Source organism: Mirounga leonina, unplaced genomic scaffold (assembly GCF_011800145.1).
Source record: "Mirounga leonina isolate KUSES-001 unplaced genomic scaffold, KU_Mleo_1.0 Mir_224, whole genome shotgun sequence".
Taxonomy (NCBI): domain Eukaryota; kingdom Metazoa; phylum Chordata; class Mammalia; order Carnivora; family Phocidae; genus Mirounga; species Mirounga leonina.
Genome location: NW_023270615.1, coordinates 18,863,172 through 18,888,866, shown reverse-complemented (window position 1 = coordinate 18,888,866; position 25,695 = coordinate 18,863,172). Strand labels below are relative to the sequence as shown.

Genomic DNA, 25,695 nt, shown 5'->3' with positions numbered 1-25,695 from the left:
TGACTCTGCCTATCTTGTTATGTAACTTTAAGCCAAGCTTTAACGTTCTCTGGACCGAAGCCTCTACACCCACACACCGTGACTACCGCTCTAACACTCGTGCAGCTACGCAACACCACCACCACGGCCACGTGGACGCGATGAACCACATTGCAGGGGTACACAGATCAGACGACCACTGACACCGCAGAGTCCCGTGATCACAGGGACCAACGTCACAGACTTCCGTGTCTACCGGGACGAGCATCGCAGGGCTATTCAACTCCCAGCGCCACCAGCATCACACGGCTACGCACATACTGCATCCACCATCACAGGGTTCCATGAACGATCCCACTGATCACCCACAGTGATGCCACAAGTCCTGTGAGAAGTCGGAACAACAGTGTGGGGGTGGGGGCGCCGCTGCTATTACGGTGGTGTGGACGTCATCACCACCACGGCAGGGGCGTATGAATCCCACCACCACTGTCACTCGGCTATGTGAAGACCACAACCAACCTTGCAGAGTGATGGGATGGCCGCATCCATCGTTGCCACAGCATGGGGACATCACGACAATATTCCAGAACTATGTGAATTCCGCCACCAGCAGCGTTACAAGTGAAGTAATTAGCATGACCAAAGTGGCAGAATGGTGTCAACAACAACACCACTACTCCTCAAAGTTCTGTGAACACATCACCCCCACCACGCCGTTATGCAATTTCACATCCACAACTGCAGACTTACGGGAATACCCCACGACCACCATTGCAGATGTGTGACTATGACAAGAAGCACTGCAGATATCTGAATATTACTCCACTCATCAGAGAGCTGTTGGATACCACAACCAAAGTTGTGGTTATGTGAACACAACTATTCTCCATCACAGAGAAATGGGAATACTGTGAACACCACCATAGCTATGTGAATACCACCAGCAACACTGCAGTGATATTGAAGTGATCAAAGTCATCACAGAATTATCTGAATGCCGGGCGCCTGGGTGGCTCAGTTGGTTAAGCGACTGCCTTCGGCTCAGGTCATGATCCTGGAGTCCCAGGATCGAGTCCCGCATCCGGCTCCCTGCTCGGCGGGGAGTCTGCTTCTCCCTCTGACCCTCCTCCCTCTCATGTGCTCTCTTTCATTCTCTCTCTCTCAAATAAATAAATAAAATCTTTAAAAAAAAAAAAAGAATTATCTGAATGCCACATCCGGTCTCACAGTTGTACACTACCATGACTAACGTTGCAGAGCTATGGGAATACCAAATCCACCAACACTGCAGAGTTACATGAATACCATGATGATCATCACAGAGTTTTATGGATAACCCTCCTGGCTGCACATCAATAAACATATCCCCACACCACCACTGCAGTTATGGAAATATAGCACCACCACCACTGTAGAGTTATGTCAACTACCCAACACCACAAATATCCCCACAAGCACCACTGCAGTTATTTGAACACACCACCAAGAGCATCTCAGATTCATGGGAAGACGATCAAAGTAATTGAAGAGGTCTGTGTATACTGTCACCGACATCAGAATTATGTGACTACAACCAACAGGCTCACAGTTATGTGGATACCATGACCACCAACAGGGGGTTATGTGAAGGTCACACCAGCCCTGAAAAATTGTGTGAACACCATGACCACCATTTCTGAGTCCTGTGAAGACCATGAATGACTTTGCAGAGATATTGGATTAGCACATCCAACACCATCTCAGAGCTATGTGAAGATCACCACTACGGCCGTGTAGACTTATCGGAATGCCACAACCACCCTGGCAGAACTAGGAGAATACCACCACATGGCCATCCCAGAGACACATGAACCCCACAACCATCATCACTGCCACCACCACTGTTGCAGAGACTTATGAATACCATGACCACCAACCAGGAGAGTTATGTGACTCTCCTGACCAAAGTCACAGATTTACATGAATACCACCACCTTGCAGGGATGCATTAATGCCAACACCACCATCGTCACAGAGTTGTGTAGACACCATGACTACGTCACAGGGTTGTCTGAATCATACCATCAGCACAGTCACAAGATACATGACTAGCACCATCAGTTTTGCTCAGTCTCGCCAATGCCATGACAAATGCTGCAGGGTGGTAGGAACACCACGATGAGCTTCACAGACCATGTGAACACAACCTCCACCAACATCGCAAGGTTGTGGGAATACAAGACCACCATCACATTGTTATTTGACTACCACCTCCACCATCATCCTCGTGGTATGTGAATACTATGACCAACCTCACAGAGTCATCAGAACAACACCAGCAACAACATCACAGAGTCACAGAAATACCACCACCACAGTTGAAGATGATGTGCACAAACACCAGCACAATGACAGGGCTGTGTGGATCCATGACCAGCTCATAGAGCTATGTGAATAGATAGCCAATGATGCAATTATGGGAATACTACCACCAAACTAACCATAGAGTTATGTGACTACTATGACCAACAAAATGCTGTTATGGGGACACCATGACCAACATGACCATAGGGTTACATGACTACCATGACCAACAAAATGGGGTTATGGAGACATCACAACCAACACAGCCATAGAGTTGTGTGATTACCATGACCAACACCACAGGGTTATGGAGACACCATAACCAACCTGACCATAGAGTTTTGTGACTACCATGACCAACACCGAAGAGTTATGGAGACACCATGACCAACACCACAGTGACATCACCACCACACAATTGCAGGTATGGAACATCATGACCACCACAGCAGGCTTATGTGACTACCATGACAAATTACACAGTTCTGTGGATACCACCACATGGTAGGAGAATTACATGAACACCACCACCACCAAGGTTGCAGAGTTATGTGGATACTGTCACCCCACTACAGGATTATGTCAACACCATGGCAAATGTGCATACCTCCACCACCACCACAGTCATGCGGACACCACAATGTCATAGAATTACGTGAACACACCAACACCATCACAGTTTCATATGTACCACCACCACCAGTATGGAATTCCGTGATCTCTGTGACCGGCACACTTACATAACTACCACCACGACCTCTGCAGTGGTGTGTAAACTGACTTCTCAGAGTTATGTAGGTACTGCCACCCCCACGAGCCATGTCATTACCCCCATTGCTGAGAGAGTTGTGTGAATACAGCCACCACCGCTGTCCCAGAGTTACACGAAGACCATGACGAGCTCCAGGGAGTCATATGAATACCACCACCGCCACCCTCGAGTGCTAGGTGAGTGCCACTTCTAATGTCACGGACTTGAATCACACCCCCAAGGTCTGCAGCCATTTGCCCTCTTACCATCAATATCTAAGCTAATTTCTATCTTTTATAACACTATATGGCACTCATCTCTGAATCTTTGACTCTCATGGGCGAAAGTATTTCTTTTTCTTTTTAATTTGCATTTCCCTGATATCTATAAAGATATGTGATTTTTCTCGCATGTGTATTCGCCATTTTCACTCCTTTTTCTGTTAGCTAACTGTTGTTACCTTTAGCCCGGATTCCTATTATATTCCTTATCTTTTTTTGTAGATTAATGGGATGATAATCTATTCAATCATTTTTCTTTTGATGATTTCTACATTTTACCTGATGCAAGTTGTTACTGCAGGAACATTGTAGTAATTCCTGTAATCACATGTCTATCATGTTCTGTATGGCTCTGGAGGGTGCTGTGTTGCTCAAGAAGGTCACAATATTCTCCTAAATTGTATTTAACAATATTTTATTACTTACGTATGCATTAACTTCTTTACATGTTTTTTTTACTTTATTTGAGGGGAGGCATGCACGGGCACGAGGGGGGGAAGGGGGCAGAGGGAGAGAGAGAATCCTCAAGCAGACTCCCCACTGAGTGCAGAGCCTCATGTGGGGCTCAATCTCACAACCCTGAGATCCTGACCTGAGCCAAAATCAAGACGCTTAACCAACTAAGTCACCCAGGTGCCCCACTTCTTTACGTGTTTTGTTTAATGTTTTTTATTTGGCTTTTTAACCTATTTGGAGTTCATCTGCTTGTACAGGACATGGCATGAGTTAACAAAGTCAGGCTCCAGATGGACTCTATTTAAGTCCATGCCACTGATCCATGTCTTCCTGCAGTGACACGCCAACATCGTGGTATATTAAATTGTTTTCTGTATGGACCTTTACCTGAGCTCGATCTTATTACACCTCCTGAGTCAATTCCACGTCTCTTGTGCGTATTTCCTCTTAAGAATTTAAAAATCATGTTGTGAAGTTCCTCCACCCCTCAAAAACTGGATTCTAATGGAGATTTCCTCTTACCTTGTGAAGAACTTATATTTGCTATTAAATTTTTTATCCCTAATCATGAGTATTGTCTCCATTTTAGATATTTATTGTCTTTAGTAAGACTCTGTGGCTTTATGACATATGTCCCATGCTTTTCTTCTCCAATGTATTCTAAGGCCTTTTTTTTTTTTTTTTTTTGGTTACCATTAGGTATGACATTTTGATTTTTTCCTTTGCACGTCTATCTGGCTTTCACCAGCAGAGAGAAAGTCTATTGATTTAGGATGTACACAGAAAATTCAATCAATAGGCCCAAGAGATGTACAAAGAACTATGGAAACTGGACAATGGGACCCAGAAAACATCCCAGCGGGGCTAGAAGACCAACATACAAAAGAAACTGTAAAGTCTTGGGGTTTGGATCCAAAAGTTCCTGCACCTGCCTCATACGAATTCCAAAAAAAAAGAAAGAAACAGAGGAGAAGAAATATTCAAGAACAAAGAGAATAAAATGTTGAGTGTTGGACGAAACAGGAGTGTCTATATTTTTAAGGCAAGCAGAAGAAATATAAAAAGACCCACTTGTGGACACATAGCAGCTCTGTTTCAGGACAAAAGGATCCAGAGAGAAACATCTTGCAAGTGTTCCGTAAGGAGAAGGGACACGGGTTACTCACAAAGCAAGTTCTCTTGCACACTCAGTACGAGAAGACAAACACCACCGTTGGAAGTCTGAGGAAGAGCATATTGAGCCAAGAATCTTAGATCCACCCAAACTGGCATTCAGGTGGGAGGACAAAGCGAGGACTCAGAAAGTTAACCACCCACAGGCACTCCCTGAAAGAATTATTCCAGAAGAACAATGAATATAAAAAACAGGAGGATGTGGGCTAGGAGAAAAATAATAAGGAACAAATCAACAAAAGTCACCGATACGCCTGGTGCTTCATACTTTCTGACGCATAAGTTTAAATATTTTTTTTACAGTGACAGGGAGCTACATCTCAGAAGACCTCAACGCGGCTGGTCAGGGCAGACCGAAAGAAGAGGTTGGAGCTGGGAAGCACGAGCTGGGGGGACACGCTGCGTTTTTGGAGGCCGCACAGAAGTGATTAACTGCAGCAGCAAAGACAATGTTCAATCACATACCTGTAAAAAGGCTGTAAAACTCATAAGCAATAAGAATAGGATGACTGACCTTCAAACTGCTAGAGAACAGGAGGAGGAAACAAATAAAGACAGTCCAGCCGACAGAAAGAAGGGGGAAAGCCGGAAATGCACAAATAAAAGACATGGGGAAAACAGAAATCAAAACAACAGGAACAGGTCCAAACATCTTAGTAATCATAATAATCGTGAATTGATCAAACCCACCAATTAAAAGTCAAAGCTTTCACCCTGGTTAAAAATAAGGTGCATTACATGGAGTGACAAAGACAAGGCTGACAAGACAGAGCAGATTCTCGACCAGGCAAAGGCCAGCAAAAGAAACCAGGGATCGAAGGGGGTCATTGTCTTGTTTCCGATTGTAGGAAACACAACACGAATTAAGCTTAAGAAACGTGCAAGATCAAATTGAAAAAAACCTTTAATGAAGGATAAATAAATTAAAGAAAACCTGCATCTGTGGAAAGATGTGTCATGATTTCTGGACTGCAAGATTTAATACTAAACAAATGTCAATTTTCCCCCAAATCAATCTATGATTTTACTGTGATGCCACCTTAAGTCTCAACAGGATTTTTTCCTAGAGCTTGGAAAATTAATTCCAAAGTTTAATGATACAGGAAGATTCTGAAGAACATGAGTACTCACGTGACGGGCCACACATCCAGACCACACGGCTGAGGGAGGCCGGGTGAGGCGTGTGCCGTGCCCACCGCAGCATAGGATTGGCACGGCCTCTATGACATGCTTACCTTACCCTATCCCCAAAAATAAATCCCGAAAGGATTAAAGAGTGAAGGCTGAGGAACAAACGTACAAAAGCATTATAAGAAAACATAAAATACTATTTCTGTACCAAGGCCTAAAACTCAAAGGCCATAAGGTAACTCATGAAAATTAATAATTTTTGTTAGCAAAGACGAGCGATATAAATACCATAAAAAGACAAATGAAAGATTAAGAAAAAGGCAATCAATTTAACAGGGAAAAAATTAATGACCAGGCCACTCCAAGAGTTTCTGTGAGTCATTAAGTAAGCCCATCAACTCAAGAGAAAACAATGGGCAAGAGATCAGAGCAATTAAACCCAAACAGAGAGATCATTTTTCACCCAGCTGAATGGTCAAACTGCGTGAGGAAGCAGGAAAAAGGGCCCTCCCTTATGTTCCTATAATTTGGTGAAAACTTTTTGGAAGACTCTTTGGGAGTATCTATGGAAATGGAAAAAGCACTTGTCTTTGACCCAGCAGCATTATTTGTAGACATTTATTCATGTGTGAGTGCGTGAAATTGTACATACAAAACATTCATTGCATCACTGCCTGCATAGTTACAATGTGAACCCCCTTCTCGAATGTTCATCCATAAATGCTTGGCTAAACACTTAGGGCACATCCAAACTATGATTCCAAATGCGGCCGTTTTTAAATGATTGAAGCTCTCAGAGTCTCCAGGAGACACTGTCACTTCCTCCACATTGTACTGGTTAAAGTAAGTCACAGGGTCAGCCCAGATTCAAGGGGAGGGGCTTGGTCCGCTGGGTCCACCTCTGGAGACAGGAGAGCAGAGACGAAGAGGGAGCCAGTGGTCCACGAGGAGCCGTGGGAAGGAGGCCCTACCTCTGATGCTGCTGCGTTGCTTATCCTTTTTATGACAAGAACATATACATCCATCACTTGTACAATCACAAAATGATGAAAAATTGTAAATACTTTCTACCAAAACAAAAAAAGACCGTGCTTATAAACATGGACCTCGATGCGATGATGCAGGATTGGTCACAAAGCATCCCCCACAGACATCTGGAGAGTCTAACTACAGGGACCTGGGACCTCCCTCCTGGGCCTCTGGGGCGTCACCTCGCTCGGATGTGCCAGGGGAAGGGAGGTGCTCAATGAAACCAGCCACGCCTCTCAGATGGGCCTCACTGAACTCCATCCCCCAGCCTCAGCTATAGTCAGGGATGGGTGTGGGATCCCAGCCAGGCCAACGAGTCACAGTCCCAGGGTTCTGGCAGGAACTGCCTGGACCATCTACCATCCAGGAGCGGCAAGGTCCAGCGCAGCTTCTGAGAACGGACAGTTAACGGGAACTGCTCCTGAGCCACCAAACCTTCCCAGCTGGAGAACCTTAGGAGACTTTATGAATCATTAACCCCGGTGATTTCCACCCTCAGTGACTATTAGAGGCATCTTTAAAAAGACAATAGAGTCATAGCTCCCAAATTTTGAGGGAGAATAATTTCCTGAGTGAGGCTTCAATGCCCACCTAACTATACAGTAGGAGGGAAGGAAGAGTAGAGAATACTCAGATATGCTCAGATTCAGACGGTGTACCACGCAGGAACTCTCTCTGAAGGAATTCCTTGAGGTTGTGCTCAAGCAGGAATGAAAATGAAGCCAAGACAAAGAAATGGGAAGCAAGAAGCTACGTGTAATTACCAATGAAATGATTAAGTCTACGCTAAGTCTTGGGTTGTGACATGTGACGTGTGACATTAATATGACAATTATCTGAATCTAAAGCCCCATGTTGGTCTGGCGGGTGGGCCACGCCTGTAGGAGGGAGGATGGTGATGGTGGGGAACGGAAGGACCGGAGCCTCTTGTCTCCTTTGGGTGAGGACACTGACTAGCTGCAGACCTCAGAGCTGGAATTACAGAAACACTAGTGGTTCAAGTTGTGTGTTATGTTTTAAGGTAATTTCGAGTGACAGATACACAGAGGAAAGGCAACTCCTGTCATCAGCGGCAGGGTGAGTGCACGTGCTGGCCCAAGGGAAGATGGGGGCAAACTCTTGGGGAACCGTGTGGCCTCTCCTCCCGAAGCCAAATGTGTGCCTCCCCTGTGACCCAGCACCTCCACTCCGAGAGCGATGAGTCCATCTGCCCTCCAAACAAATGTGCAAGCACACTCATGTAGCGCTGCCCGTGAAACCCCAACACTGGAGACACAACCCAGTATCCATCCGCAGCGTGATGAAGAAGCCAAGAGCAATATAGTCACGCGAGGTGGTGGTGACACAGCAGTGAGGACAGAAGAGCCACCACTGCATACCACAGCTCTCTCCGCAGCTGGCTCACTCCGACCACGTCACGTGGACCGAGTCCCCACCCGTGGCCGACGCTCATCCAGGCACCAGCCGGACGCCAGCGGACAGGGTCAGTGAGCTTGTGCACTGACTGAGGATCCGTTCTAGTGGGGAGAGCAGGTGAATCGATGTGAAGAAAGGGTCGGGCTGCTGTTCCCCTGCCGTTTGGGCTTCACATGCCACGTCCCCACCCACGCTCCGGCCACACCAAGCTTTTCATGGGTCCCACGGCCTGTGTCCACATATGCGATTTCCCCTGCCTGCAAACTCGTCTCCTCTCCCATCCCCTCCTCTGCTCCCCTTCTCGAACCCTGCCCATCCCTAATGATTCCCACCGAAGATCAGACCCCGAGAAAGGGCCCCTCCCCGCCTTGAGCAGTAGCGTTCCGGAGCCCGTGAGCGCACTGTGTTGTGCGTCCACAGAACCCACGCCCGTGACCGCGGTGCCTCCTCGCCGTTCGACAACTCACAGTGCTCAGTGGAGACAATGTCGGGACTCAAAACCGAGAAAAGTTAAACCTGTCATCCCTCCCTTCTTGTCAATTCCCTAAGACCCCAGCTCGCCTCCGAAATGTGGAGTTAATGCCCTGTGCCATCATCCGCAAATCCACTGCGGGCTCCAGCACCCACTTACATAATGTCACCAGAGGACGCTGCCGGGCCGTGTCTTTACCCCTGTCCACTTTCCTAGTGCCTCACACGTAATAGGTACAAATAAATGTTTGTTGAATGCATTCACCATGGGCTAACCAAGTTAGAGTTGCTTTGCACATCCTCCAGTGACCAGAAATAGATGGCTTATAATACTTATTTGATCATGCAGGCATCTCGTGAACCATAGCTTTCTATTAACTTTTTGTTTCACTTATTAGCACTAATTTGTGCTGGTTTGTGATACGTAATGTATCTGAACATTCTCTGCGTCTCTGGAATTCAGACATCTGACTGTTCTGTGGGCCTTTCCCCCTAGTGAACTAGTCCAAGTGACTGATCAAGGGTGTGCATCTGCAGGTCATTAGCAGTGACAGAAAAATGGGGGATGCTGATCTCAGCAAAGGAAGAGAGAAGCAAAAGTACATTATATTTGCAATAAGTAGGTCTGTAATTATCTCAAAAAAAGTTTAAAAAGATTTTTTTCAGGGAAAAAAACGTAGACTGTAACACTACTGCTATAAAATTCAACATTTGCTCTCAGTTTACCTAGGTACCTATTTTCCCCATCTAGAGTAGCAACCTGCAAATGACTGCAGGTCACCCTCAGTTGGGGCTATAGGCATATTCCCTAAAAGATCAGCAAGTTGACATCTTCCCAATTAAATCATACGCTTAGAGTTTCCCAACGATTCTTTATCATTTTTTTAAATTTTTATTTATTTGATAGAGAGAGACACAGTGAGAGAAGGAACACAAGCAGGGGGAGTGGGAGAGGGAGAAGCAGGCTTCCCGCAGAGCAGGGAGCCCGACATGGGGCTCGATCCCAGGACCCTGGGATCACAACCTGAGCCGAAGGCAGACGCTTAACGACTGAGGCACCCAGGCGCCCCGATTCTTTATCATTTTAAGATGAATATATATTCTGTGAGTTAACTACGTAATCTTTAAATCTGCATGTTAACTGGCCTGTGGCTTTGAAGCCAAGTATACCATAATTCCACAATTCAACACTTATCCAGTGCTTTTAAGTGCCAAGCATGGGGTATACACATGGACAAGAAAGACCCCTGGCTTCCAATTTCACGCCTGTCTTCTGTTCAGTGAAAAGCATGAGACAACAGTTGCTGGTCTGGCAAATGACAAAGTCCCGAAGAACATGCATGTATTTGTGCATTTTGCTGGCTAGTCTGGCAAGAGCGGACTTTGGACACACACAGCCCTAGGTTACACTTCATGGCTGACCACCTGTGTGAGCCTCAGCAAATCCTTGGACATTTCTGAGTCCCTGTTTCTCCATCTGTAGAATGGGATGACTGTGAGATATACCCAAGACGGCATGGGTTTTAAACAAGCAGCATTACGCCACAGATCATCAACACAAGCACTGGACTCCATACTCCGAGCATTGACTCTTCATCCACAGCACATTCCTGCGATAAGCATTTCCAACTGGCTTTTCATAAAACTTGCGCCAACGCGCACATCAGCTCACGTTTCCCCTCTGTCTTTGCCAACTCTGCAGGATGCCATTATGGGTGATTTATTTTCATTTTGTTATTTATCTGAATATCATAATTTTTACAATAAACTTGACTGCTTCAGAAATGAGATTTTGCTGACAGGTCAATGCCCCATCTCTTTCGTCTAATCCAGGGCAACGATGAGGGGTGCAGTCGGAACAGGGGCTGCCCCTCTGCCCTCCCCAGACCCTTCTCACTGCCCCTGTTATCCAGAGCACCTTCCTCCCTCCTCTTCCAGACAACTGCCGCTTACATTCGGGCCTCAGATCCTCCACGAAGTCACTTACCTCTGGCTCATTTTATTTAGCATGGCTGCATTTTTTGTGATTATGTTTTATTGAAATATAATTCACATGCCATCAGAATTCATCATTTTGAAGTGTTCAACCCCGTCATTTTCAGGATATTCACAGTACGGTCCAACCACCACAACTATTTAATTCCAGAACATTATTATCACCCTAGGAAGAAGCCTGGATAGGGACCCCTCAGGAGTCGCTCCCCACGCCCAACTCCTGGCAACCCCTAATCCACTTCCTATCTCTGCAGAGTTTGGTGGTTGTGGACATTATAAGAGGAATCAGGCGGTATGTGCGTGTCTTTTTGTGTCTGGCTTCCTCACCCGTCACAGCTTTTCAGGGTCCATCCATGCTATAGCGGGCGTCAGCCTTTCACTTCTTTTTATAGCTGAATACTAATCCATTGTATGGACAGACCACATTCTGCTTCTCCGTTCACAGCTGGTGGACACCTGGTTGTTTCCACGTCAGGGCATTATGAGCAATGGTGCTGTGAGCATCCACGAAGGAGTCTCCCTGTGAACATGGGTCCTCAGGTCTCTTGGGCATTCCCCCGTGAGTGGAATCGGGGGTCACGTGGCAACTCTGTTTAGCCTTTCCAGGAGCAGCGGCAATGTTCTACGTCCCTGTCACCGGTGGAGGAGTCCCAGTTTCCCACAGCCTTGTTATCGCCCATCGTTTTTATTTTAGCTGACCTAGTGGGCGTGAGGTGGGACTTCATGGTGGTTTCGATTTGCAATTCCCTGATGACGCTGAGCATCTTCTCACATGTTTATGAGCCATCTGTATGTCTTTTTCAGAAAGATGTCTATTCAAATCCTTTGCTTATTTTTCAATAAGGTTATTTTTATTTTTATTGTTGAGGTGAAATAATTCTTCATATATTCTGGATGCCAGTCCCTCATCAGACACACGACTTGCAAATATTTTCTCCCATTCTTTGGTTGTCTCTTTACTTTCTTGGTGGTGCCCTTGGAAGCACGAACGTTTTTCATCTTGGTAAGTTCAATTCATCTATTTTTGTTGTTGCCTGTGTCTTTGGGGTCATATTTAAGAAACCATTGCCTAATCCGAGGTCACAAATATTTCCCCTTGTGTGTTTTCCATGAGTTTTATGGTTTTAGCTCTCACAGTTAGGGCTTTCATCCATTTGGAGTTCATTTTTTATGTGATGTGAGAAAGGCTCCAACTTCATTCTTTCCCATGTGAACATCTAGTTGTCCCACACCATCTACTGAAGACAATTCTCCATCGAATGGCCTTGGCTCTTTTGTCAAAAATCAACTGACCAAAAAATGTATGGGCTTACTTCTGGTCTCTCAATTCTGTTTCATTGATCTAAGTGCCTATACTTAGGCCCATAATACAGTTCTTTAAATCAGAAAATGCGAGTCCTCTAACTTTGTTCCTCTTCATCAAGATGGTTTTGGCTATTTGGGGCATTGATGTATTTTATAAACTATTTGATTAGTGGTTTAATCAAGTCTCTATTTGATTAGTTTATTTATTTGGTGAGTCTGACTTCTTCACCAGAACATAAGTTGAAGGACAGCAGAGACCACATCTCCTTTTTTTATTCCCAAATGTGCCATCATTACCTATATGGGGCCTAACACATAATATAAACTCAGTGCAATTTGTTAAATGAATGAATGATCAAACACTCAATTTTTATAATGATAAATAGAAACAGCCTAAATATGCAAAAATAGGACAATGTTGGGGCGCCTGGGTGGCTCAGTCGTTAAGCGTCTGCCTTCGGCTCAGGTCATGGTCCCAGGGTCCTGGGACTAAGACCCGCGTAGGGTTCCCTACTCGGCGGGAAGCTTGCTTCTCCCTCTCCCACTCCCCCTGCTTGTGTTCCCTCTCCTGCTGTGTCTCTCTCTGTCAAATAAATAAATAAAAAATCTTTAAAAAAACAAAAATAGGACAATGTTTAAGTAAGTTATAAAAATTAATGGGATAGAATATCATGCAACTATTAAAAACCATGCCATCCAATAATATTTAATGATTTGGAGAATCACTGAGCCTGACCTCAATTTTGCATAAGTAAAAATAAAGGACGAAAAAAGTCACGGAAATTTTGATAGAAGTCATCACGGAAGTCTGGGATTACAGTTGATTTTAATTTCTTCTTTTGCTTTTCACTATTTTCGACTTTTTTCTGTAATTAGCATGTATCGCTTCCATAAAAGAAAGCTAAGCATGGTTAACTAAAAGTATCCACAGACATCCAATTGTTGCATGGACATCTGGGTTTGCAGTCATAGTGATCCCCTGCTGGGATTTTGTTGTTCATGAAGCCAACCCCTAGTGACTTGAATGGTTTCGAATTCTTTTTTTTTTAAAGATTTTATTTATTTATTAGACAGAGAGAGACACAGTGAGAGCAGGAACACAAGCAGGGGAAGTGGGAGAGGGAGAAGCAGGCTTCCCGCGGAGCAGGGAGCCCGACGCGGGGCTCGATCCCAGGACCCTGGGATCATGACCTGAGCCGAAGGCAGTCGCTTAACCGACTGAGCCACCCAGGCGCCCCTTGAATGGTTTCATATTCTATCGTGGAGGGGGCCACATGTGAAATCAGGGTTGAAGCCGTGGGTTGTAAAATCAGTATAGACGAGCCTCTGGCCCGGTCTCATCCATGACGTGGTGAATCGTCACTCAACAACCTGTGAGAACCCAAGGCCAGGGAGGGTTGTGAACTTCGCCTCTTCCAAACCCCCAGTGGGGACCAGTGAGCCTGAGCATGTGCAAATGCTACCACCCACCCAATCAGAGTTCAAATGTCATCAACCTACAGTGTGGCAACTTTAAATTCAAGTAAAATTCTGTCTGCAATCGCTATTGAAAAATCAGAGACTCCAAAATGACTTGATTTAGGGATACTTATTTTGTTATGACAGTTTATATATATTTGAGAATAGGCTAACTCTAGATTTCACTAATTTGCCTCATCTACTTTATATAGGATTACAGATCACTAAAGGTATATACTTAACAAAATTTCCTACAAAAACAGCCTTAAATTTGTCGAGAAGTTACTATTCATGTTAAAGGAATGGCCATACCTAACAGCCCCAGTTTGGCCAATATTGCTAAGTATTTTTTTCATTTAACAGGTCAGGGACATAAACTAATCCAGAATACTGGACCCCCGCACTGACTGGCTGGGCAATGAAGGAGCCCAGCAGGGCCTGGGAATACGGTCAGGAGTCTGCGTGGGCGTCACATGCATATACATGTGCTCACTGACCTGAACGTTTAAGGTGGCATGGTTTGCTACACACGGACCAAAAAAATATTTTGAAAAAGATCATTGCTTTTAAGAGAGTCTTTGAAATGATTTTATTTTTAATGCTCATCTTTTTCTGATAAATAACGTGTGTTCGTTCTACAAAACTTTGGAAAATACTATCAGCCTCAAAAAATTAAAATCGTTTCTAATCCACCCTCCACAACAACTTGGCATGATGATAAATGCCGCTTGAAGCCTTGGGACAGCTCAGCTCTGCTCACCTCCTTATAGGGTGGATGTCAAGCTCTCTACCAACACCGGTCAACTTGGACCCCGAGGCACCAGCTGCGGCCGCACAGACCTGCCCATCCTGACCACGTCTGCCTCCACCATTCAGGCTGCTTCCTCCCACCAGCTGCAGGTTACTACCCAGCCATTCGCTGCCCCCCCAAGATAGGCCCGTGCCCCCTCCTGCTGTGGCCCAAGACCCTCTGCAGAAGCTGTGAAGCTGAGAACCCGAGGCAGGGGCCAGGAAGGCCATCGGTCCCCTCCACCGTCCCCCCCACCCCAGGCTGGACCTCCACACCTGCCCCGTGGAGCAGGTTCACCTGAGTCAGGAGGTGGGCTGACCAGTCTTGTCACAGGACAGAACTCTTCCTCCAGTAATGGAGTCACCGATCTCGCTCACACAGAGAAGGCAGAGGTCGGCCCTGACTCCTGGAGCTCTGGAGAGCTGAGCCCTGGCCTCAGGTTCAAGGGCCACGGGCGGCCCAAACAGCCAGCATTCACGTGCCACCCGCCAGGCCTGGTACCAGCCGCCCTTCCGCCGTGCTCTGCCCCACGTCAGACGAGGGACATGAGGCTCAGAGGCGCCCCCGGGAAGCGGAAGGTGAAGAGCTAAGTAAAGCCGTCCTCCTGTCCAGAGGCCCGGGGCACCCAGAGCCAGACACGCGCTCCACCGGTGGGCACGGCACCGCAGGACAGCCTCGGGGGACACGAGGGCTGGCCACCGAAACAGGTGACGACCCGCTTTCGGCTTGCCCGTGTTCTTTGTTGGGTTTCCTCCCGCTCCCAGACAGGGAGGAAGCTGGCCATTTGGGTTCAGCAAACCCTGCATCCAAGCTTCCTTCTCTCTCCGTCTTTCATCTCACGGAGAAGATTATATTAACACAAGTGCCATCTCAGCTTTCATCAAAGCAACCAGGAAGCCTTTGTGAGTGCTGGCTGGTGGCGTGTGTCATCCGCCTCACGTATGGCGGGGACGCTGAGTCAGAGGGAGGAAGGACGGCCAGGGCTCGGGTAAAAGGAAACCACTGAGCTCCGTTTCAACCGAAAATCACAGCAGTGCAAGAGGCCGCATCTGTTCTTCAAAGTCAAAGGGGGCGAGCGGAGCAACGCTCCAGAAGCACATACTGGAGCTGCTGCTAAAGCCCCGTCACCGCTGATGTGCAAAGGACGCAAAGCTAGCTGGCCCTTTCTATTCAGGCGTGTCCCCATTTACCACCAGGGTCCCCACTCGGACCCCGCACTAGCTGCTTGGTCTTAGAAAATGCCATTTGTCCCCTTGAGCACTGCTTTTCTTCAGCCCTCCTTCCCCCTAAAATAAGCTGGCCTGGGCCCCGCTCGCTCGCAGTCCTGGATCTCTGCCACACTGGAGCATGCTCTGCACCACAGGCCCTTTGCACGGAGCCGGCCGGGCTCTCCTCGCCCCGAGGAAGCAGCCGTGGGCCATGCCTGCTCTGGAGAGCACGGGGCCGGCCGGGAGCCGTGGCGGGATCTGTGAGACAGCCCCCATCCCATTCCTGCCGCGCTGATCTCTGTCTTCTCTCTTTTCATCTTGCTGGGTTTATCCATCTCATTGATTTTTTTCTTATTGATTTTCTGTTTTTCATTTCATTGCTTTCTGCCTTTACCTTTGTGATTTCCTTCCTGCTGCTTTCTTTCCATGTATTTTGTTCTTCTTTTTTAGCGTCTTGAGAGAGACACTTAGATTATTGGTGGGAGAAATGTTCTCTTCTCCCGTGCAAGCACCTGGTGCCGCGAACGTCCCTCCCTGCTCTGTTCCATCGCATCCCACATACTTTGATATGTGGTGCCTTCATGTTCATTCAGTTCTGTGTATTTTTAAATTTCCTTTGAGATGTCGCCTTTGTCCTTTGTTATTTATAAGCATGTTGCCTAATTTCCAAGTGTTTGGAGATTTTCCCGTTGTCTTTCTTCATGAATTTCTAATTTGAATCCATTCTGAGTTTCGATCATTCTGCTTAGACTCGTTCTTTGGCTCCAGCTAGGGTCTATCTTGTCGGCCGCCGCACGGGCACCAGATAAACCCACTTCCTCTGCTTTGGCTTCACCGAGTACTCTATGCGTGGCCCTGGCTCGTGGGGTTGAGTGTCGCTCGGTCCCGTGTGGCCCTGCTGATTTTCTGCACGGAGTCCGGCGGCAGCTCAGGGTAGGCTGCCAGAGGCTCCCACCAGCACTGTGCTTGTCCCCGTCTCGAGACACACATCATTGCATCATGCTCTCTGCTCGCCTGACCATCCCTCGTGAAGATCTCTTCCAGTCAACCATGGCAGGACTCTCAGGCTCGGTCTTAAATGGCTGCACGTGGCCGCAGGGTGTGGACGCATCAGAACTCGCTGCCCACCCCACCCCCACCCCGTCTGTGACGGGGCATTCGCTTTGCTGGACAGGCAGCACAATCCCCAGGGGCCACTGCACGGCCTTCTCCATTGCAATTCTGAGCCCCGATGGCAGAGGCTGTGGCTGGAGGCCCATAGGAGTCCCGTGTCCTGCAGCAGGCAGTGGGCGTGGAGGGTGGGTGGCAGAGGTGAGTGTGCATTGAGCCTTTTAATAAAAGGAAGTGTGACTCCGAGAATCATGAATAATGCTGCTTGGAGATCACAAGGAACCAGCTGTAAGGGAAGCCCTACCCCCCTTTCCTGGATCTCAGGCAAAGATGAACTCACCCCCCGTTGTGTGGGCATATCAGCTAAGGCCCAGATTATCCTCAGGACAGGGCAAAACTCTAAGAATAGCCTGAATGGCAATTGGACCAGGTTCCTTCTATGGGTAGAATCTTACATGGGCATCTACAGGCTGGGATGTGAGCAGATCAGAGAAGCCAAGAAACAGTGAGGTCGAGTCTGTGGGCGGCGGAGTAAGAAACGTTAGCTTAGAGAAACAGAGGAGCGGACACATACCTCGGGGACCTCGCCTGGTGAGGAAGGAGATCCGCCCTACCAACGCCGGCAATCCCGCGGGGACAGAAGCACACAGGCCCCTCCAGTAAATGGGGAGCATCCCCCCGACTCTGAGGCGCAGCAGCCTGAGCCACTGACACGTGGAGGCTGAAGCCTTGCTGCCCTCTGACCTGGGCCAGCCCGGTGGAAGGTCAGCCCCATCCGAGCAAACGCCGGGCTGCTCGCTCCTCCAGTGGGTTTCCTGCACTGACTCCCCGGCCTGGAGCATCCGCCAGCCCCCCGCCCGCACGGACCTGACAGTCTCCCAGGACCTGCACCCGCCCCGGCCCCCCGTGAAGCCTTCCTGCCAGTTCCAAGCCCCCTCCACCCTCCCAGGCCACCAGCAGCTTACTGGACATGAACCTGCTTGTGTGTTTCCAATGGAGCATCGTTCCCTGCTCAACGGGATCGTGCACTCCTTTTGGAAAATAGTCCTGACCCTCCTTCACAACCTAGAATCCCCTCCACGGGGGACTGATGGCCCCCACGAAACACTTCCTGCATCCACTCACCCTCCCTCATCTTTTTCATAAATCCGGTGCTTTCCTTGGAGGTGGGGGCACCAGGAAGTGCTCAGGAGGTTAGCTTTCTGGGTGGAAATGTCCTGGTGAAATCTGGCTATACAATATTTAACTTCATAATGACCACTCACGGCTCTCATTAAAGCTGATTCTCTTACCGAAACCTTCCCATAATGAGCTTTAAAGAGAATTCGTGGGTCTGCTAATCATGCTTCCCATCTACAGAACAGCCTGTGAGGACTCTGGCTGGACCCTGCACACATGTCTGTTCATATAAAGAGTAATTATCGAGCAATCTTTTAATAGAAAAGAATCCAAAATGTGCCTCTTTGGAGTTAAATTCTTAACAGCCACGTACATGTAAGTAGGCCCCAGGTCACCCCCCTGACTGGTCCCCTCTGCTCTGTCTGGATCCCCCCTGGCCCTCAGCCGCCTCTCTCCCCAGTCTCTGCCACTGTCTGCCTACCCGAGGCTCTGTGCCCAGAGGGGTCTTGGGAATACCTGGAGGACCACCGTCCCCACAGCTCCTGGCCTCATCACACATGGAACCCTCCCAATGAGTGACTTCCCCCATAGGGAGTGACTTCCTTGAGAGCAGGGGCCATTTGATTTCTCTTGGGTTCTCAGGGGCCCCAGGGGTAGGCACCTGCTGGGGATGGAAGTGATGACTACAAAGGCAAACTGGGAGCCTAGGGCCCTTATGGAGAGATCCTTAGCTCACAGAGCTTTATTAGAATAAAGGCCAAGACGGGGCAGAGAGAAGGGCCCAGATGGGGAGAATGTGAGTGAAGGCCAGAGGTGCAGCAGGTCTGGGGGGAACCAGCTCTTTCCTGTGGCCACAGTGTTGGGGCTCAGAGGACAAGACAAGGGCCAGACCATGAACGACTGTGTCTCCTGACGAGGAGCCGGACAGACCTCTGCCTGCAAAGGCCAGCAGCAGAGAGCATTCAAACAGGAAGCCAAGACACGTATGTCACAAAGATAAATGATTCACCACATTAACAGAAGAAGGTGAAAAATACCTATTTATCTCGCTAGATGCTGAAAAAGCCCTTGAAGAAATTCAACAACCATTTCAGATTTTTTTTTTTTTTTTTGAAAACTAGGGTTATAGGAATTATTTCTTGACGTGGGTTCCACCTGTCCTCGTGCTGGGAGGGGCAGGCTGGGCACATCGGTGGGCCGCGGTCCCAGCCCTGGGGTGGGTGGGGGGCAGGTGAAACCACACGGACACGGCTTGGTCTGTGGGGGTTTTAGCGCAATTGAAAATCGGTACCCACGTGAGGCCCACCCACTCAGGAGGCCACCCCCATGCTCAGTGCCCCCACCATAAAGACACTCCTCATCCACTGCATACTGTAGATCTTCTATGCTAAAGTCAAATTTTTCTTTCTGTTCTTTACCAATATGCATGACTGGCCATTTCTTTCCATATCATCTGAAACCATCTCACTTCTGAATTGAACAATTCTGTTTGACTTCATCAGTCCTTGACGATTTTCATTTAACAGGCTGGGTCCTCACCGTACTTCCTCTGAACCCACCGAACATCGCGGGCAGGAGCGCCGTGCAGTCTGGCCCTGACCCTGAGCGGCATGGCCCGGGCACGGCGGAGCAGGCCCCTCTCCACCAGCCCCGGGGGGCTGTTGGGAGCACGAGGTGTCCCGCCATGACACCAGCCACCACCAGAGACAGGCCACCCTGCTGGGCCACGTCCCTGCGCCGAGGCGCCACATCCAGGCGAGGGCTGTGGGCTTTGCACACCTTTGGGACGAGCCTATTGGCTGGAAAGCCAGCCTCTCACGTGGGTTTGCACGTTCGCTGCCCGCATTCTCCGTTACCAGGACTTTGCTGAAATAACATGTATCATGCCTTCCTCACCAATAAGACATAATCAAAGATAAAACACAGCGGGAAAATAGAGAAGAAAGAAGTCTATGCTTTGCAGGATTAAAGTGTGGTCAAGAGCTTATCTTTCCCAGAATGATTTTCTCTTAAACATGAATATGAAAAGATGAATGAGATAATCAGGTATTTCTGTAAATATGACGTTTAGTATTTTCTTTTCTTTTTTTTTTTTTTTAAAGATTTATTTGACAGAGAGAGACACAGCGAGAGAGGGAACACAAGCAGGGCGAGTGGGAGAGGGAGAAGCAGGCTTCCCGCCGAGCAGGGAGCCCGATGCGGGGCTCGATCCCAGGACCCTGGGACCATGACCTGAGCTGAAGGCAGACACTTAACAACTGAGCCACCCATGTGCCCCAACGTTTAGTATTTTCTAACACAAAAGAAAATCACCCCTGTCCAAAGTCATCACAAGTTGTCTACCTGTTTGGTGTGCGTATCTGTGTGTACGTGTGCGTGTGTTTGTGCATGTGTGTGGTGTGTGTGTTGTGTGTTGTGTGTGTTGTGTGTTGTGTGTGTTGTGTGTTGTGTGGTGTGTGTTGTGTGTTGTGTGTGTTGTGTGTGTTGTGTGTGTTGTGTGTGTTGTGTGTTGTGTGTGTTGTGTGGTGTGTGTTTGTGTGTACAGGGCACACACATTTAACACACTTGCTATACGGTGTCACATAAAAAGAGAGCTGATACACTTTCCAGATTAAACTAATAATTTTGTCTATTGATCTCAAAAGAATTTCCTAAACTTTTTCAAACCATTTAGATAATATTTACACGTAAGCCACCCACATGAGATTTTTCAAAAAAAAATTTAAATCAACTTTGCAAGTTCTACTCCACATCAAAGAACAGTTTTTTTCACCCAGAAAAAAAACAAAATTCAATCAATCCCATCATGATAACGTCTCATGGCGAAATAAGCCTGCAATGACCTTTGCTCATGGTGTCACAGGAAGACAACACTATGACACGGAAGATCGAAGGTATTTTTAACGAACCTGAGGCAAGCGGATAAAATACCAATTTAAAATAATTTTTAGAGTAAGTGCAGTTTATAAAGACCATCTATAAAGAGCAATAGAACATTTATAAATAAAACGAATAATTTATACCACCCCAAATATCATCAGATTCACAAATGGGAGAAACAAAATAATTTTTAAAAGAGTTTTTGTAAAAAGAAGGCTTCGTTCCCAAAGAAAAACAGTCCAGCGTATCGGGAGAAAAGTCCGTAGCTCTCTGATAGAATCTCCTGCAAATAGCCCCTAACCGAGACTGCGGTTAAGAGCAGACGGCCATCTGCAGATGTCCAAAGGGGCCACCACAGTACTTAGCAGCAGGTCACCACCCCTGTCTGTGTTGAGAGGGACCAGTGAGCACCCGAGGTCACCGCTCCTCACTCGGTTCCCAATTCTTGCTGTGGGCACTGGGGTCAGCCCTAAATGAGGTCACCTCCTTGCCGGTTTTGAGTCTGTGGTGTAATGTGCTCTAGGAGAAGCCCTTCCTCTGGGGACCCCGGGGCCAGCAGTGGGACCCCGAGCAGTCCCCACACTACTGCGCCCATCCGTCGGGGTCAGGGCTGAACCTCAAGGCCATGCCGGCCTTCAGATGGCCCTCCTCCCTCGGCCAGTGGCATGTCCATGCCTGTCTCTCCTTCCTTAGCTGTTCACTCTGCGGGCCTGTGTGCGGAGCACCCCAACATCGCCCTTAAAACCCGCCGAAGACTGGTCGTAGCCCCCATGGACACTCAGGTGTGGTCGCCTTGGACTCTGAGGCAAAAGAATTTCAAGGTGGACAGCAGTATAATCAAAACAATTTCTACGCACCTTCCAGGTCCAAATGTGGTTTTGAGATGGAATTGTCATGGAAATATTCATCGTTCTTCACGGTTGTGTTACCAAAAGAGAAAAATGAGGGTCAAGCATACCTGGTGAGTAAGGGACAGGCAGGGCTGGGTGGCGAGAGATGGGTAATGGATGAAGGGACCAGGCTCCCAGAAATCCCTGATGTGGAGAAATGCCAGAGACAAGGGAACATAAGGAGACCCCCTCCTTGGTCTTAAATGTCACAGACAAGATATTTTCATGATAGTTACAAATTGACCACTGAAAGTAACCAAAGGAGACAGTGATCATGGTGTTACCGGTGGTGACCTCAAGAAGACTTAAGTTCCCTAGTTAGTTTTCTGTAAAAGACCAGCCCTAAAACCCCACAGTGGCCACCCATTCGGGACCCCGCTCACTCTAGAGAGCTTTTTTCTTTCCTTTCTGTTCTAACCTTCACTTAATAAACTTTCACTTCACTTCATCCTTATGTGCCAGCGAGATTCATTCTTCGGCTCCATGAGACAAGAACCCTGCAATCCCACAACACTAGGCGGGTACAAAAGTCCAGCCAGGAAGGGCTCCTGACGTTCATCCAGCCCTGGAATCTGCATCTGGGGGAGCCCAGGGCCCTGGTGCCCTATCAGAGCAGACTTGCTGGTGGCACGTGGGATGAGTCAAACCCGCTGAGCTCAGAATTCTCCTGTTGCTCAAGAGCCTTCTCCGTCTCTAGACTTCATATCCTTCGTTAATTAAGATTACAACCTGCTGTTCAAATAGTTTGATGCTTCCTAGGTGAGCAAACCCCACCAGACTCCTGCACTTCACAGTTTCTACTCCCATGGAAGCAGATGGAGTTGAAATAATTTTCAATAAAAATCTTGCAGACGGCGTCCTCATAGTGCCATAGCAGGTATTTCTACGAGGGGGAAAACCTATAATTATACAGCATATGAATTTAGAAATAGGAAAACATTGTGGGGGGCTCCTTAGTTTAGAAATAAATTTAAGGGGCGCCTGGGTGGCTCAGTCGTTGGGCGTCTGCCTTCATCTCGGGTCATGATCTCAGGATCCTGGGATCGAGCCCCGCATCAGGCTTCCCCGCTCAGTGGGAGGCCTGCTTCTCCCTCTCCTGCTCCCCCTGCTTGTGTTCCCTCTATCGCTGTGTCTCTCTCTGTCAAATAAATAAAAAAACCTTAAAAAAAAAAGAATAGAAATAAATTTAAATCCAAGGCAATAATTAGTTCTTCCCCAAACCCTCAGCCTTTAGATTGACAGCTGATGTACAGTCATGTAATAAACATTGCCTCTTTCTCTCTACCAGAGAAAAAAAAGCCAAGATACTAGTAAAACTATTCACAGATCAGCAAATAATACCAAGTTAAGAGGTTTCTTGTTTTTTTTTTTTTTTCAGTTTTGTGATTTTCCCAGAGAATAAGTCCATGATGTTCAACTCCACATGGGCAACGCGGAAATGCACACCAACAGAGCGCCGTGTGATCTGGGGAATCAAGCGTGTGCACGAGACCTTGTCCTCAGTGTCCGACCTCCTTGCTAAGTGTTTCCACACTTCTCTGGGGAAGCCTGAGCTGATGTTCACCTGATCACCATTCATGGCACCGAACGCTAAGCAGGCACGCTAGGTGCCCCCCGGGCACTGCGACCATTTACTGGAGGCATGATCATGTGACCCCCAGACCCAGAGGCTCAGGCAGACCCAGCTTCTGCCCTCATGAGTTCTGCTGTTGCCCGGGGTTCACAACCTTACACCAACAGGGTGGCCCCGCAGTGCTGACTCGCTTCGCTCTGCTCTGAATCCAACCCAACTGACCTTTAAACTGGATCGCTCTTCGAAAAGCAACAGCAAAGCTCTAAGCCAAGGGAGGGATGTTTCTTCTAAAGGAAAACTTTAAAGGTGTAAGTTTGAGAATTCTCCCTCCATTTGAAAACTACCTCCTATGTTCAACATGACAGGCATAGAGAGTGAGCTTTGCCAAGGTCTGTCTATTTTAAACGTAGGCTCTTTTTCTGGTTTTTTTTTTTTTTTTTTTTGAGATAGCAATTATATTAGCACACTAGACGTCATCGACTCCAGTGCCACGATCTCACCTCAAAGTTGTCAGGGTTTTTGCTTGGTTTTGGTTTTTTTTTTTTTCTTTCTGTTTTGGCTCCTGGTTATATAATTTAAAGCAGGACCACAGGAAGGATATTCACTTTCTTTTATAAAAAACTCAAGCAGACGTGCATGTTTTATGCCCATCTCCGTCCCTTCTGTAAAACAAATGAATCCATTTTCGGAAGGTAAGATGAAGATTCAATTAGAAAGCAGCCTCCATCGGATGAGAGGCCCCATTTTTAACAGTGAGGATCACATTCCTTTGTCAGTCCTGTTTAGACAGTTACAGATAATCCACAGTTAACTGCTTCTTTTAATACTTTGGACCCCACACTGCCAAGATACAACATTTCACCTGAGGATGTGTCTGCTGAATTTCTAAACTGAACCTGTAGCCAATCGGTGGAGGCTAGATGCCCTGCAGGCTTCTCAGCGTGCCTGACGGCACAGTGGGGATACTGTGTGCGTCTCATCTCTTTTTAAACACATAGCCATGCCTTGGAGTGACCTGACAAATAATAGAGCTCCCCCCGCTTCCCCCTGTCTGGCACATGTCTGCCCGGCCGCAGGGCCCAGGGACAGCTCACTACTGTCCAACAGGCAGGAAGACAGGAGTGTGAGGCAGGCCCGTGGACGGGAGCTGCGTGCTGGCTCTTTAAACATCATGAAATATTGGTATAAGGGAGGAATTTTATGGACCACACTGGGCACGATTGTATAATTCTTTGTGTTGGAGGAAAAACCTCCTTTCCAGCCGGCAGCTCCAGGCCCGTGTGCTCAGCCCCTTTCAGCCTACTTAAAGGGAAGGCTACAGCCCCAGGGAAAAACAGTCCTAAATTCTCCTCTGCTGCTGCGAACCAAAACCCTCAGGTAGGGAAGGAAAGGCAGACACACCAGAGAAAACCTTGCTGGGTAGGAAGTACAAGCGGCTTCCGTAAAGCAAGGCAGCGTTTGGCCTGCAAGCTAGAAGCCGCGGGAACCGAACCACCCACCCTGCCTCTTGGGGCAGACACAGCAGAAGTAGTCGCACCGCCTGCATCTCTCGGGGCAGGGCTTTCCGGTCCTTCCAAGTGTGTTCACTGCGCCGGCCTGATGCCCACTTGCCAGGGACAGCGGCCCGTGCCCAGAGGGCCACTGGCCGGACACACGGCACAGCCAGCGGCCAGGCGAGTGGAGCCAAGGAGAGAGCAGGCCAGAGCGAGGTCACCCACTGCAAAGCTCTTGCCCACGGGTGCGCGGCGGGCGCGTCCGCAGAGCCCCGGCCCGCGGCCCCGCGAGCCGGCCCGGAAGGAGCGCGCGCCTCCGGCCTCCGCGGCGACCCGCCCTTCGGCCCGCGCCCGCGCCCGCACCCACCTTGACGACGTAGGTGACTCCGGCCCCCAGCACCTGCTCGCTGGCGTGCGGGGCGCGCGGCGGCGGCTGATCGCCGGGCCGGCCCTTCCTGGCGGCGCGCATGGCCGGGGCGCCGGGGCCGGGGGGCGCGCTGCCGTCCGGGGCGGCCAGGCTGGGCGCGCTGCAGCTGCCCGAGAGCCGCGCGCCCGCCCGCGCCCTGGCCGCCGAGCGCCCGCGGAGGCCCGAGCTGGAGAGTTTCAGGTGGGACACCCTGTGGAGCAGATGGCCCAGGCTGCCCGGCCCATCGTCGGGCGCCCTGCGCAGCGCGTCTCCGGACAGCAGGTAGGGGGCCGCCGCCGGGGCCGCGCGCGCCGCCGAGACCTGGCCGCCGCCGCCGCTCACCGACAGGCTGTGCAGAAGGTCGTCGACCGATGTCACCGAGTCGTTCCTGAAGCGGTTGTACTTGGTGCGGGGAAGCATGCCCCTCCGCGGGCT

The 25,695-nt window shown here is 48.6% G+C and overlaps 1 protein-coding gene across 1 annotated transcript in view; it reads right to left on the bottom strand.

Annotated features, from left to right (window-relative positions):
• SHC3 (SHC adaptor protein 3) overlaps positions 1-25,680 on the bottom strand; it is a 92,801-nt gene extending 67,121 nt beyond the window's left edge. Inside the window, exon 1 of the mRNA XM_035028994.1 lies at positions 25,222-25,680. Within this exon, the coding sequence (XP_034884885.1) occupies positions 25,222-25,680 (459 nt within the window). The remainder of the gene's footprint in view (positions 1-25,221) is intronic.
• Positions 25,681-25,695: the final 15 nt, after the last annotated feature.